Source organism: Homalodisca vitripennis, unplaced genomic scaffold, assembly GCF_021130785.1.
Source record: "Homalodisca vitripennis isolate AUS2020 unplaced genomic scaffold, UT_GWSS_2.1 ScUCBcl_11417;HRSCAF=20670, whole genome shotgun sequence".
In the NCBI taxonomy this organism is placed as follows: domain Eukaryota; kingdom Metazoa; phylum Arthropoda; class Insecta; order Hemiptera; family Cicadellidae; genus Homalodisca; species Homalodisca vitripennis.
Window position 1 is genome coordinate 33,312 of NW_025787578.1, and position 17,277 is coordinate 50,588.

The 17,277-nt window shown below is 30.6% G+C and overlaps 1 protein-coding gene and 1 long non-coding RNA gene across 2 annotated transcripts in view; one reads left to right on the plus strand and one right to left on the minus strand.

The window, feature by feature from the left end:
• Positions 1-12,753, minus strand: part of LOC124374946 — a 35,465-nt gene extending 22,712 nt beyond the window's left edge. Inside the window, exon 1 of the mRNA XM_046833084.1 lies at positions 12,276-12,753. Within this exon, the coding sequence (XP_046689040.1) occupies positions 12,276-12,301 (26 nt within the window). The 5' untranslated portion in view covers positions 12,302-12,753. The remainder of the gene's footprint in view (positions 1-12,275) is intronic.
• On the plus strand, positions 4,264-11,902 carry LOC124374947. The gene is made up of 2 exons (XR_006923630.1): positions 4,264-4,532; positions 11,801-11,902. It is a non-coding gene; the product is annotated as an uncharacterized LOC124374947 (long non-coding RNA).
• Positions 12,754-17,277: the final 4,524 nt, after the last annotated feature.

Consider the following 17,277-nt stretch of genomic DNA (forward strand, 5'->3'; position numbering starts at 1 on the left):
TTATTAGTGTGTTTGTTTCGGTCAAAAAATCATGCACAAGTAATGATGTTATTGTGGTGCAAAAGCCAATTTTGATTCTACCACAAATTTGTGCGTTTCTGGTGGATTGCTTCATGCAAATTGCGCATAACTTGCAGATAATATTCTTTATTGACAGTTCTACCCTGTGCAAAGAACTCATGACGCACCCCTACAACCGAAAAAACTGTATGCAAAACTTTCACATTTGACAAAGTTCAGACTTGGCGTGCTTTTTTCGGCCTTGGCTTGTATTTCAGCTTTCATTGGGATGATTAAGCTTTGGTTTCTAAGTCATAACCATAAACCCATGATTTGTCACTGGAAATGACCCTCTGTAAGAAATTTAGGTCATCGCGGACAGAGTGCAACAGCTCACTAGCAATGGTAAGGCACGGCTGTTTTTGGTTGAAATTGAGCAATTTTGGTACGAATTTCGTGATGACCCGTTGCATGGCAAAATCTTTGGTAAAAATGTAATGGCACGAGCCAATTGATATGTTCAGGTCCTCGACAACATTTTTAATGATAATTCGACAATTGGTCAATACTATTTTCTTCACATCATTAATGTTTTCATCTGTTCTTGAAAATCGTAAACGTGTTTGTGTTTTTCTGCAATAAAAATTTGAAGTGTTGCAAGATTAGACTATGGTGAGTCTGTTAGCCTCTGAGTTGGGTGTAGGGGTGACTACGGTAAAGGACTAGAAGAAAAGCTGTTAAGATCTGGAAGCTTACTCAATGACAGTCAAGACAGATGATGCGTTAAAAAGCAGAAAAATGTTTAAAAAACCAAAACAGGAACTTTTTGATGAAGAGTTATGTATATATACAAGTTGATGACTTAAATTTTTTGTCGGAACAAATAGTGGATGACAGTGTCCTAATGGTTTGCATTCATAATTATACTGACAACCTTTTTCTGTTGAATTAAAATTTTCTCTAGACCTGTACTCCTTCCCTACACAATTAATCTATACCTCACATGCTTTCAAAAAAAAGAAATAGACCATCCTCAAATACTTAAAATCAACCTGTTTTTTTTAAATTTACAAATAAATAGATAACCCTAGACAGTTTTTTACACACAATATCCATATAACTTTTCCATGACAGACTAGAATCTATACTTATACCAAACAAAATAATGGGAATTTTACAATATAATACATTTTCTGTTTTCGAAGATACTATTAAGTTTGAGTTTTATCTTTATTCAGGAACAATCCATTTGCTTCAAACCAATAAGTTACTTCACTGAGTGCCTGATCAGACAAATATTTGAGTTGGCCTATGTTGTTATGTACATTTAAAATATAGGTGTCATCTGCATAAATTGTAGAAAAGCTAAAAATATTACAACTAAGGTCATTTATTCAAATTAAAAAGACTATCGGGACCCCTAAGTAACACCTGGCTTATCATCTAAAATCTATGAGATTATACTCCTTACATCTACTACTTGTTTCCTGTTAGTCAAATATGCTAAAAAACATCGAAGTCTTTGCCATGAAAACCATAGTAATGTAATTTAGTGGTAGTATGTCATGGCGTACAGTGTCGAAATCTTTACTTAGATCACATAGGGTTATTTGAGCAGAATTACCATTTTCACGAGATAAGAGTAACTGTTGTATCATAATATCTACGGCCTGCATAGTAGATCTGCCAGAGCGGTAACCATACTGACAATTACTAAATAAATTTAAAGATTAAAAAATATTACAAGCCTGAATTTTCAGAACCTTTTCATAGATCTTTGCGATGACAGGAATACAAAAAATCGGTCGATAGCTATTGGGAAAAAGTCCAGGTTTTTCTTTTTTATATATGGGTACCACTCTGAAGAATTTTAAGCATGAAGGAAAAATACCCTCTAATACCCTTTTGTAGATGAGCTTGTAAGTGACGTAATTATTTTCAACACTTCACTAGGTGATACAGAAGAAACAAACACAAGAAAACAGTTGCACAATGTTAGCCTTCTTCAGATATTCGAGTGCTGCACTGGTTGAGGCATTGAATTTTCTGCATATTTCTTCCACTGATGAGACGAAGAAATGGCTGAAGACATCAGGTTGTATGCTAGGTTGAGTTTCCTGAGCCAGCTGGTAATACCTTTCCTGCAGCTCTATTAATAACAGTCCAATTATACAATTATTAGAGGAATTCTCAATGATTTCCTCATTCCTCTGTCTCTTAGCTGCTCTTAACACTAACCAATAGTGATATCTTAGACTTTTTAGTAATGACAACAATCTATCACTATTATTCTTAGTATATATATATATATATATATATATATATATATATATATATATCTTTACAAATTAGAATATACTTTTTCATTTGCGCAAGCTTAGAAGTGTACCAATGTAGAGTATCCAACTTCTTAATGGCATTGGTTTTCTTTCTGGTTTCACCAACTGTTTTTATTGGAAAATAATACTTAAACTGGTTCAAAAATTGGTTAAAAATACATTAAAACTTATGTTAGCAGACTGAGCCTTTTTGTAAATATTTGCCCAGGTTTAAGTAGCTAACATAATTTTAAATTTAGGCCTTGTTCTAGAGACATTTATTCTGTTTATTTTTTTGGTTTGGATATAGATTGTAATGATATATTTCAAAATATAAGGCATCATGATCAGAAAGATCTAGTTTCAAAACTTCACACCAGTAATCTTTAGCATTTAGATTGGTCATTATGTTGTCCTAACAAGATTCACCACATGTCGGTTAGCACAAAACACTAGTTCCTGTACTTTTACAATGTTTTCATCACTGCAATTAGTTGGCCTTACACACAGCTTGAGACTTTCAACAGTGTCACGCCTTCTTCAAAGCGTTTTAACTACTAAACATGCGTACGATTTATACAGTCATCACTAAAGGCACGTAATAACTTTTCATGTCTATTTCATAACTCCACCAAGTTTAATATCCTGCAATGCTTATCAGCAGAAATATGATACCAATTCGGGTATTATTTTAGTGGATCTTGTATACACAATACCAAATTTGAGGAGAAATGCACCAACCGGTGTTCTGATACCTCTCGCTAAAAAATTAAGCACTTTCGGTTTTCACAAAAAATGTTCCTCTGCATTTTAGAAATGAAAAACAATTTCTTTAGACCTGATATATTCAACATTTTCCGGGAAAGGACCTGTAGATCCCCCTTTCTTCTGGTAGATATTCCAAACCCCTAACCTGCAGGAGTTATAGTTTGACCACCCGGAGATCTATATATATATATATATATATATATATATATATATATATATATATATATATTTAGATAGAATAGAGTAACATCTTAGAGGTCCAAAGATTTAGAACTACAATTCAACATGACAAATAAAAAATAAAGATTAAACCCTGGTTTGCCCTGACAATTTTTGATCTGTGTTATCTGTTTTGTTATTTTCTCTTATTGTGATTTTGAAGACCTTCATATATGCATGTGGTATATGGGGATGGACAGAATTAGGTTACATGAAATACAAGAAAGGAGTGTGGTAAAACACACCACTGTGTTTCCTCATATCTCTCTAGACATTGTAAAAGTAATATTGGAGCAATTTACATTACTATTTACAAATAACCACACCACACCACCCTACCACACACCAATACCAATACCAATATGTTGGTGTTGTTGGGGGTTTGTGTTTTCATGTGACCACATCACCTTTTTTGCAATAAAATTACTGTAAAAATACAGAACTTTGAGTTCTCCTCACTTTAACACACTTCTGACAATTAATATGATGAGTATATGCCTGGATTATTAGTGCACTAAGATCTGTAACACTTTAGTATCCGATTATCTTAAGACAATGTAGGGCGAACACATTTAAAAACAATGTAAAAATTACTAATGAACAAGAAACATTACAATTACATTTAATTTTGTTACACTATTTAAATTTTATTACATTATGGAAATAGAAAACTGAGATGGGAAATTCAACTATTTAATTTCAAAACGAGTTAATATTAATACTGTATTGTCACACACAGTTTTACAGTATTTCCACTTTTATATAAATAAATAACTTTGATAGTTATTTATTTATAACTATCAGATTAAATCCGTAATTTCTCTATATGTGTGAAATATTTAGTCGTTAAATATGCAGAAATAAAATTTAGTAAAATATACTGAGGGCTATAATTTTAATTTTGAGGCGTCAATATTATAGGAATAAGGCATTATTTTTCAATTGTATTGTCAAATGACTGGCAATAACAATAATTATTCAGATTTCTAAAGCAGATAATTAATATGAAGATTCTGAAGCAGATAAAATTATAATTATTATACATAGATGTGAATGAAACCAGATTTATATATTTACAACATGACAATCCAGTAAAATGCAATACTTACAACACAAAAGGGTGTAGTTAAGTGACTCAGGTGTTATGACTGAACACCACAAAGTATAACTATTTCATCAGACAAGGTACTGAGCCGATCAAGACAGTACAACAGTCTCACGTGGGAGGTAAGACACACGTCAAGCGCAAACTGTGATAACATGTCATATCTCTGTGACTCATTTGGTGCCAAAATTAACACACTAGGAGCAAACTGATCTAGTAGAAAATTTGAAAAACTTGTGAGTTTATTATTTTTATTTAAGCTCACGCCAGAGTACTGTTCTAGTTGTGTACAATTATTTTATCTATAATATTTTAAAACATACTAATTCAACATTTTAAACAACCTATAATGACAGTTCCTACATAGCGTCTAAAACAATAAATGTAATTTTCAGTTTAAGTCATATACTGGCAGGTGGCGATGAGGAAAAGTTAGAATTAACAAAATAACAATGATATAGTTCACATTATAAAAAATAATGTGAATGTACATTATTAGGTACATTTTAGAGTCATTTATGAGTAAAAATATATTTCTGAAGTGATTGTTCATCTGATCAAAGGAATGGTCTAAGAAAAATTACTGAACGATCTCAAATTGTAAACAGAGTTTAGTCAACTCATTTACAATTTAAGTATGTGATTAAAATAACTATAAAAATAAAATAAAAGAGCCTGAACTAAATAAGATTAATACCTGTAACTTCTTAGTTTTTGTTATTTTGTTATTATTTTTTATAATGTATACACTTCAATTTTTTAACAACAGTGGATATTACCCTGGAAAGATAACAGATCAAAAATAATATCATATAGTGATGTTTCATACTCGTACATTCATCACACCTATTTTGAAAATTATAGAAGGATCGCAAATTTTAGCTAATAAAATGTAGAAACCCAAGTAAATTTTTAAATACCCAAGTATTTACACAGATCCTTCAGGACATTATTAAAGAAATGTACAGAATTATATTAACATGATTGGTGATAGATTTGGGAGCAGCTAGAAAACTAGTTCACAGATAGTCTACATAATTATTACATCTATACAAAACCTTTCCATTACTCAAAGCTAAAATTCAATTGCTCTTGCCATATGAATGATTAAAAATAAACCATTAACTCATAAAATAAGATTTTGTAATCCTAACCTGTCCTGTTATCTCCACATTTGTATAAATATAGTGAAGGAACAGTTGGGTTAAAAAAATTACAAGACTCTTAAGAACCATTCGATTTCCATCCTCCATTAAAGTTAATTATTGATTAGGGATTGATTGTTTGAAAGGCCGATACACACATTGGCCATCACCACACGTTACAAAAAAACCAACAGGTACATATTCCAAGAACTAGTATCTATTCTGTTCTTTAGTTACAGGATACAAAGTTATACAAATAAGCATGCATTAAAATTCAAAAATTAAGATTGTAACAGTTGAGTGTACTAGTCACCTGTCACAACAACAAAAATGTCTCTCAAGCTCACACCTAAAACCACTATTGGGTAAACAATTAGTTTTCTTGGTTTTATGATCTGTACATAAAAAATATTCATTGCAGTAGTAGGCTATCTAGAGGACTGACGAAGAGACATGCCACACTAACAGATGATACACAATCATAGCCAAGGCAATAATGTTCAACCACTGTCATTTGGTATTTGTTTCTGTTATAATTTTAGTTTTTATTTGGCCCTCTAATAATATTTTAGTGCAATGATTCAACTGTGGTACAAAAGTTGAAAATAAAAATGTCAGAATTGTTATTTGTATAAATACCAATATTATCATTTAATATGTCTGCTGAAAGAAAAAAAACCACAGGTCCAAGGATAGATTTAAGATTTTTTTCTTTCAAATTGATAATTTGTATAGAACTAGTGGGTACCCAGCACAGTTATGTGAGAAAAGATCCCACCTTTCATACCAATTACTACCTTTTCACAGTAGGGTCAATCTATATGAAATGAATTTTTTATATGTTATTTTCATATGAATCAGCAGTTCAAAAAAAGTTAAATAAAAATTTTGTCTTATTCTACATTCAGACAGATGGTAGCCACTTATGGCGGTTTGGCCACCCGGCCTAGTTGTAGACTTAACAGCCATTAACGAATAACAAAATATTTCCAAAAAGTGTAAAGCTACAATAATGAAACCTATGCCATCTTTTTCAGCAAAGTAAATTCTACAATTTAGGTTCTTACAATTACATGTTAAACTACCCTTAATAACTTAAAAATCCCTCCGAAGTTTGTAATAAAATGTGCACAAAATGCACTTTTTAGGGCTAAAATTCCTGATGAAGGAATAAAATACCCAAGTTAATATTTTACCAACAGTAAGATATGAAAGAATACTTACTAACATTAAGGAAGAATTCCAAAATATGTATCCTTTATCTTTTTATACACAAATAAACAGTGGAGTATTTGAAAGTTTTGAGATTTTGAGGTTTAATATCTATGCTGAGGCAAATTTAAGTGTTGCTCACAGCAAGCATCTAAATAATATTACACTACAGTAAAAATTTCAATCTTAGTATTTTCTCCTGAATCAAGTTATAAATGATTAAAGTTCAACAAAGAATACACCTTAAGTATTAAAAACCTTTACCCCACTTCACACTTGCAGTAGATTAAAATAATATCAGGTTTAGTCTTGTATGTTTTGTTTTTAATGTTCATTTATAATTTAAGTTATTTGTTTTTTAATCAAAACAAAAGTTGTTTACTATATTTTAGTTTAACGATTGTGATTGTGAAAAGTTCCTTAACAATTTGAGGTTTTCTCTGATCTGATTATCCTAAAAAAAGAGCATACTTATTTCTTTTGACAGTTTTTTTTTTTTTTGAGATAGTATATTATTTTCATGTTTCCTATTATTGTTAACTATAAAACCTTCTTTAATTTATTTAGCAACTAGGAAACAACATTTTTTAAACAACGGTTCATTTTACAAGAGCAACAACAGCAAATAGAACAAAGAACAATGATTAGAACTACCAGAATTCACACAGTGCTGTGATGACAAGGCCACCATAGTTATGTAATTGTAGAGTTATTTGGCCACCATGAGCTCCATCCAAAGCACAGTATTACATTCCTTCCTTTGAGGGGTTGTACAAATTTAAAGTAGAAACTTTAGTTTTAATTTATGTATTATTCTAATACAATACATTCTGTAAAAAGAGTCCACTTTAATCAATCTGATTGTAAAGAAACATGAATTATTATATTAAAAATAAACAAACTAAAAGTATCTTAAGTTGATTGTTTTGAAAAGTAATTAAACACTGGATCAATAAATAAGCAACAACATCATGTTCTATACAAAATCTAAATTTCATAAAGTAAGTTGTTCATCACGAAACTCTTAACTGGTCTCTTTGAGCCTGACTATGATATGAAGTGTTTTACTTTCAATTAGGTGTCTTTAAAATCTGCCCACTGCAATCACCCTCATGATAGAATGTCCAGGTCCCAGTACCCAAAACCACTGTAATCCGAAAATTCAGATGTGTGTGTGAGTGAGTGCACATGTGTGATGTGATTAATACAGTCTTTTGAACATAATAACTGCAATAATGTTTTAAACGTTCAGAAAAAATGTTGTATAGAGACAGTATTTTAACATAATTGGAATGACTTTGTTAGTTACTCCTAACCAATAACAGGTTTCATGATGGCAGGCATTAACATTAAATTTGTGCTCAAACAGAATAAAATTACATTTTTTATATTGTGTAATTTTTAAAATCGGTCAACATTTGAAAAGAGAATGATTATCTCAGTAAGATATTATGTAGCTGTAAAGCAAAATAGAAGTGTTTTAGAATTAATTTACAATAATTTTGTTTTTGTGTCTTTAGAAACTTGAGAGTATTATGCTACAAAAAGTGGAAATAATGGTAAACATAACAATTGACTAATTTCTAACTAAATTTGGTAAAGAGAGTACTTACACATGGCTTGGATAAATTTATTAACCAGTCTCAACCAATAGACAGTTTTAAGATGATGGCCATTCCCATTTGTGCAAAGCCTTTATCTAAGGTATTTCACTATATAAAACAAAAATGTCCAAGGTTTTTTTTAGAAATGTCAAGCAATTTCAATCTACTTTTATACCTACTAATTTTTCTATATCTCTTAAAATTTTTAATAAAATGTTTTTGAAAAGGAATGGTTATACTTCAGTTACTATGTATCGTTGAGAAAAACAGAGTTGTATGCCAGCTCATTTATGAAAATGCTTGTATTTACTTCAGGTTTTATGACTGTAAGATTTCTAAACATCAACTGTACAAATCTTTTAGAAGTATATGATATCATCAAATCATTTTAATAAGTAATGTTTGGAAACATAACTTCTAATTGCAATAAAACCAAGTCCATGTATTTGGAAATAACTTTATATTCTTTGTAGATGGTCTTGTCTTATTGGATATTCTTCTCGTTATTAATTTAAAATCAAAGAATGCAATAAAGTTTAAAAAGTTTGTTGTGAGCTCTTTTGTTTTCGAAGGAAACATCTTCAGACCCACATTCAAAGACGAAAGGCCTCGCAATAAAAAGTTATTACATCGCTTGATTTAAAATTAATAACAAAATATTTACATAGTTATAATAATCTTTGTATTAAGAAGTTTCATTCAAGATAATACGAAGATTATCCAGAAAGTAACAGACATTTCTTAATGATGTGGCATTGGACGGGACTAAAGCCGCCATCTTGGTATCTAAACACTGTGGCATTCAGTATGCATTGAGCTGTTGTCGGGCGGGGTCTTTATCTCTTTTACTTTTCTCACTGTGATTAAATGTAATGTATGCTGCAATTGAAGTGCGTTCAGTGATAAGGTTTCTGATGGCAAAAAAAACCATAATCCAATAGAAATCAATCACCAACTGTGTGAAGTTTATGAAAATGGAATAATGAGTAAAAGCAGAGTAAGGCAGTGGTGTATTGACTTTAAAAATGGCTCCACCAATGTTCATGACAATAGTCGTAGCGGTCGACCTAGCCTAGTACGTGATGATTTGAAGTTGAAAATCAATGACAAAGTTATTGAAAATCACCGTTTTACAATGACATCTCTCAGAACATTTCCCACAAATTTCATGAAGTTTACTTCATGAAATTGTTGTAGCGAAGCTTGGATACTACAATTTTGTGCTAGGTGGGTTCCAAAAATCCTTACGAAAGATCACAAAAAACAAAGACTTGCTGCATCCTTAACCTTAATGAATATGACAAACACGGTAATGAACTTCTCTATCGTATCTTTACTGTTGATGAAAACATGGGTGAAGCATGCCAATTGTGAAACAAAAATGCATTCTATGGAATGGGGACACACACATTCTTAAAAAAAAAACCCAAAAAATGTCTCCAAACTCATGAGAAAGATTATGGCAACTGTTTTTTGGGATGTTAAGGGTGTGTGATTCTGATTAATATTTTTGAACAAGGATGATCAATCAACGTAGAGAGGTGCTGTGAAACATTACATAAGCTACAGTGAGTGGTACAAAACAAGCATAGGGGAAAATTGAGCTCAAAAATTTAGTTTTTCCACGAAAATGCATGGCCCCATACAATCAATTGTACACAACAAGTCTTGGAAGATTTTGATTGGGAAGTGTTTGATCATTCGCCTTTTATACCCCAGATCTGGCACCAAGCGACTACTGCCTTTTTCCAGCGATGAAGACCTGGCTTGAAACGCAGTGCTTCGATAATGACGATGAACTTCACGCTGGCATTAATCAGTGGTAAGATCTCAGGTGGCAGGTTTTTACAAAGCTGGAATCGGAAAATTTGTGTCACAATATGACAAATGTCTCAATTTAAACGGGGATTACATTGAAAAATAGCCTAAGAGTGTAGCTTTTAAATGTATATAATAAAATGTTTCCCATTTCAGTTGGTTACTTTTTTATTTGAAAACCGCTGTTACTCTTTGGATAGCCCTTGTAGAATTCCAAAATGTTTGAAAGTGTTACTAATAATCACATGCCAATCTTTAGAGCTGACTTAACTTCAGTGTTGTATGAATTAACATTCTAAACAAATGCTGCATCTTCAGTTTAATCTTCAGCCATACATGAAATCAGGGAGTTTGCTAACTAACCCAGCCAAATCCATGACTGGCATGGTTTATCCAGAAATATTCTAGGGTTAACCAACCATCCTTTGAATGTAGCCTCTGAATCAGTAAACAAATATACTAAATAAAATCACCGTCTTCATCACTTACATGTTTATACTTTTTTGTCGTATCATATTACCTTGAACTCATACATAAAGTAATACAGTGGAGTATCCAAGTTTTGTATTTGAGTGCCTAAACGCATTAACAATATAACAGTAATTTGGACATTTTCCATTGTTTATGTTATATAAGTAAAACTACATTTGAGAATTCGTAATATATCTTTATCTCCAAGGGTGGAAAAAATCTTTTAAAAGGCAAGCATACAAAACTTAAACTAATGAATGTATGATGATAAACCTGCCAAAGTTAAACTTAGCACCAGAACAAAAATGTACTAGAAATCATCTTTAAATGTTCTAGTGGGGAAGATGCTCGATTGACTACTGCGTTCACCGCTGATCTGACACGTGTGTTGTCATCATGGTGTGACATAACTGGACAGCTATCTTCTAGACATTTCTAACATAATAGAACACCAAGTAACAAATATAACAGCTGATACAACAAAAATAAAACAGCTGATAACATGAAAGCGAATATACTCGGGCATGGAGATTGTTCACAAAATAGTGTTGCACAATATATCTCGGTCGTGGTGGTTAAAGGGTTAAAAAATCTGATTTTTATATATTCCAATTTTCTCAATGAAAACAAATGATTAGACCCAATGCTTCAATTGTACTTCTCAAGGTTCATATATTTTAAGGTGACAACTTCCAAAATTGTGTAGTATTTTGATAACATTTCTAAAACAGATTACATGCAGATTTCAAAAGAGGCATTCACAGATTTAGGCAAATTTTTTCCCTGGAGTATTTCGCAAGATTAATACAAATTTACAAGTGTTATAAGATTGTCAAGTAATTCCAAGCAAAATTTATGCACACTTATTTTCCAATAACTTTTCAGGTTTCAAGATGATGGCTGTGTTTAAAGTTAAAAGTTATAGAAGTATAAAATTGAACCATACTAAATAGATATCTTTACAAACATAATTTGGGATTAATTGTAATTAAATTAAATCCATGTTTTTATAACAAAATTTTATATATAAGGTTGTAAAAGTTTTTGTCTAGTAAGATTTCAAGATTGTGGACTTTCTAAATGTTTGAAAGGGTTACGATTATATTAACATGCCCATCTAAACTAATAATGTATTTTCAGTTTGACATTTCGAGATGACAGCCTTACATGAAATCCACCTTTCATCTGACTGAACCAGAAGGGATGTTTAGAAATAAAATTAAAATGAAAATTGAAATGAAACTTGGCTTTATTGACTTTATTTTAATTACTTGGATGCACGCTTATGGAGAACAAAGTAGAAAAATTTTCAGAAGTATGTGTTTTTGTTTTTTGTAATATTGAACAATTATAAGATGTTGATAGCAGTAGCAATCTTTATCCAATGAGAAGCTCTATTACTAACAACTTGATCAAAAATAAACATATTTGCACTGTTTTACACCATTCATAAACGTATAAAAAACAAATTACAAATATTCTAACAGAAAAACTTGATAAAATTGCTTGAAAATTATTCAGAAAATTGTATAAGTAAGAGATAACATTAACTGTGAACAGCTGATAACTTAAGCTAAACGAATAAAACAAACAAAATTGTTGTAACAGAACTCACTTGTGTCTCCTATTTCGTGCTTTCATAGCTCGTATAATGGCAGTTACAAAAGCAGCACTTGTACTTGAGGATTACACTGAAGAGAAAAGTGCTGTCAAGAGTGGCCGACAAATTAGATAAGAGACTAACACATCATAGATAGCACTGATGGCATTGGCATAGACACTCTTTGGAGTTATCACTTTGTCAGTGTTGTGATTAACTGAATACCAAACGTTAATTAATCGATTGATCTGTGGTAATGTCAAGTGCAACTGGTAGGTTGGAGCATTTTTACCAGAAACTAAACAAGAAGTATTTTTTTAACCACAATGTTATTTTGACTGATCTATAAAATAATTACATATATTTATTGAAATCTTCCTTTATAAATAAATTGAAAATACTGATATGATACTAAAACAAAAAATTGTCCTTAACATGCTACGTACAATCGATTAGTAAGTACACTTCTCTCTAAAAATCTTAATTATTAAAATATTTTAGATATGTATCATGTTTGTAGAGGGTGCATGAGGTTCTTGAATTTTATATATATATATATATATATATATATATATATATATATATATGGAAAGTGATCATTGTTAATTAGTGTTCTTAAAACTGTGCTTAAGAAAACAGTGTGTTGTATTGATTGAGACACATGTATTGCTATATCTAAAACTCGTAAAAATTAGATTGATCTGAAAATCTTTTTTTACAGATTTATACATTTCTACCTGGATCTAACCCTGGGATAGCTGATATATCTTATATTTCAAGGAATTTACACTTACAGCATGCAGGAACCCAGTAAAGTTGTTCTCATGTGACACGTTTTACACAATTACAGCATTGTTAAGTGTACACTTACAATTAAAATATAATTTAGGTTTATATACACAAACATATAAAGAAGTTGACATTTTCAACAGCAGGTCATTTGGAAATCTGGCATAATTTAAACGTGTTGCGAATTGATTCTCATGGATGAACTCAATATTCAATAACAAACCATTCTGTCCATGCATAACACTCATATCAGCTGCATCTCAAGTTTATAACTATATTTATCAATTTATTGCCCGCTACTAAGAAATTTTAACTTATTTATTTTATATAAATGTTTAGAAGTATACACATATTTTAAGTGTACGTTCAACAATACTACAACATGAAACCTGACACGTACTGGTGGTATGTGTCATGTAGCCAGAGGTAATCCTCGAAATATAAGAATTTTTGTAATGCATGAATTACAATTGAATACATAAAATTCAAGATTTTAACATATTTAAAATATCAATGAGATATATGGTAAATTATATAATAAAACTTCAAACAATATGTAACATGTCAGCATAAGTGTATATATTTTACAATTTAGATCTCTTGCAAAACATAACACAATAGACTTTCATACTCAATATAATGATTATCATCAATATTACACTCCTTTGTCAATTTTCAAAGATGAGTAGGAAAATAATTAATTATAACAAGTCATTAGAGAACAATATAATGGCTTTTATTGCTTACTTTGTTTTTGCTCTTTATGAAAAAAATTATGAAAAGAAGATATCAAACCTATGGAATATCTTGTTATGGAAGTATGTTAATGTGAATTTGAGCAACTACATGGACAACAATATGAGACAAAAATAGACCAGTTGATACAGAGCTGAAGCCCTGTCATTGCTTCAATATAATTTTTAATTACTGCATGCAAATTTTCTGTCAAAACAGTTAAATACATATCCTCTTTGACAAAATAAACCTTCACAGTTCACTGGCTTATGGCTTTTAAACAACTCTTACATCAGTTTTAGTATAATTTTGATATATTTATCTGATACTGATTCTTCTATATATTTATTACATTTCCTTCATAGTATTTCAGATTTATTTTGCCTTAGGTAAATCACCTGAGCAAATTTTCCTAGTCTAATTATTCTACCATAGTTGAATATTATATCTTACACTGCACCGTAAAAAATTATATGTTTTACAATAAAAAGAAAATTTGCATAGTTTTATTGTTTATGAATTGTGAGATTGTAGGGATGCCTTCTCTTCACCTTTTTTGTAATATCAGTCACATTTTAAAATCGTTAATTTAAATTTTTGAACCTCCCGTTAGATAACGCCACTGGCAAATGGTGTGTTTAATATCACTTAGGTGATATTTTAATTAATACTTATTAATTAGGATTTAATAGGATTTAAATAATACGGCACATGTTCACAACACAATGTATTCTTCCAACCATCTTCTTAAATCTATCTTACGTGGAGCTTTGTGCCATTACAATACTGGTACACTGCCACATTCATATCAATATAGATATTTACTATATAAAATATACAACATATTACCAATAGGTAACATCCTCCTTTTTTTTAATAAAAATGATAAAACAACACAAACAGATTAAAGTTAATATAATTATGAAAATGGATGTTACCAAAAACTTTCAAACAAAAGTTATCTCTAAACAAAGTCATTCAAATGAGCAGGCTTTCTGATAGCCCGACCACATCTAGTTGTTTGGTTTTGCACTGGCCTATCAGGAACAACATTAGGTCTTTCAACAACATTTTCTATATTGTTATCATTTGGCCTACCCACATCATTTTCTACAATTAAATCATAATAATTATTTTTACCAACTTCATAATAACATTTTTTCAACATTATTCTATTTCTACGATACACTTGCCCATATTTATCTTCAACTACATAGCTTCGTGAGGGAAAGCTTAACTTTTCAATTACTTTACCACCTATCCACTCTTTACCTTTTTGAATCAAAACATTATCACCTTTCTCAAACTACCAAGTGACTTTGATGTTTTGTCATAATATTTTTTAGATTTTTCATTTAGGCTACTTCTGTTGACATTAACTATTTTAGGCTTGAGGTCATTAGTATTTACAGGCAATTTTGACTTTAACACTCTATTCAAAAACAATTGTGCAGGACTGACATTCACATTACTAAGAGCAGTATTTCTGTAATCTAAAAGTAACAACTCAATATCCTTACCACTATCCTTGGCCCGTCTCAAAAGATTTTTGCATATTGCAACAGCTTTTTCTGATCTGCCGTTACTTCTAGGATAAAATGGACTACTTGTCACAGTTATGAAATTGTACTCATTGGCAAAAGATTTTGAACACTTGAGAACTATAGGGAAACATTGTCTGAAACAAAGCGTTCTAGCACACCAAACTGAGAAAAAATATTTTTCAACACTCTATAACGTTAAGTCTATATGGAAGATATAATAACTGGATATGGTTATAATTTATATTTATGGCATTTTATGTACTGAATTAGCTTTAGACTTTGAAAATTATATAATGTGTTTTTTTATTCAAATTTGTTTTATTAAAGCTTAGTTTAAATGGGAAGATTTATCGTATTTGAATTTATTTGTTAATTTCATTTGCTTGAGTGTTGTTTTCTTTTGTTTTTCTAAGAAAGTTGGAGCCTCTACACAGGCAGTTCCTTGCCTTTTGAGGTCCTATTTTGTTTTCTTGAATTTTGTTTATTGATGTACCTTAGCTGTATTAAATATAAAAAAAAAGACATGTTCATATTTCTTTAACAAAAAGTTACATTGTTTTATTTTTATTTTCATGTCAATTGTGTCTACAACTAAGGAGCAATGTTTGTGTTTGTGCTTAAGGTATAAATGATGTTTATATAATTTTACTATTGTACATATTTTCAAGAAAATAAATAATTTTTCTATTCTATTCTATTCTATACTGTTGGCTGACTTATCATACAATTTTCTCAATTCTACCCAGTTAGAATAAGCATCAGTAACTACCAAATAATTTTGACCACCATACTCTAGTATGTCACTATATACGAATTGCCATGGCCTACTAGCCGTTTCGTGAGACATTAATGGTTCTTTTACGTTTGCAAAACCTATATTTTTTACATATCTGACAGCTCAAAACTAGGTTTTCAATGTCTCCGTTTATGTTAGGCCAATATAGAATTTGCCTTGCTCTGGCTTTACATTTAACTACACCAAGGTGAGATTCATGTACTAAATTTAGCATACTTTGTCGCAAAACAGAAGGAACGATGATTTTGTTGCGAAAAAATAACAAACCATCTTCATATGATATTTCATCTTTAAACTTTATGATAAGTTTTCATTTCATTACTCAAACTTTTATATGAAGGCCATCCTTCATGTATGTATTTAACAATACCTTTCAAAACACTATCATTCTCAGTAGCACTTTTAAATTCTAGTTTTTTACTTTCAGACATACTTAACTGATTTTTTGGGCTATGAACCATAACAGATTTTTCAAGTTCACTATTCAAATAACTTTCATTCTTTTCATTCATTTTACATGAAACTTTTCTAGACAATAAATCTGCTAAAATATTAGATTTTCCAGGTAAGTATTTAACTTCAATATTATACTTAAGTAGATTAAGTTTAAACTTTTGTAACCTATTAGAAACCTTATACATGTTTTTTGAAAACAATTGAAACCAAAGGCTTATGATCAGTATATACAGTAACCTTTTGACCATAAATAAATTTATGATACTTTGACAGGGCAAAACACATAGCTGCCATCTCCTTATCTATTATTGGATACTTTATTTCTGTATCGGTTAACGCTTTAGAAGCAAATGCTATCGGATACCCTTGTTGAAGGAGACATGCTCCAAACCCAAAATTAGATGAATCAACAAAAATTTCACACTCTTTCTTAGGATCAAAGATTTTAAGCGATGTTGCCTCAGCAATCTTAGACTTAAGTTTTTTGAACGCTTCTGAATGATCTTTTGTCCACAAAAAATCAACATTTTTTTTAACAATTGCCTTAAGGGCTCAGTTAACTGACTCATGTTATGTACAAACTTAGATAAGTAGTTAGTTACACCTAACACACTTTGCAATTCTTTTTTTACTTTCCGGCTCTTCTAACGCAACAATACTTTTGACACGTTCAGGCTCTAGAGTTACGCCTTCTTTA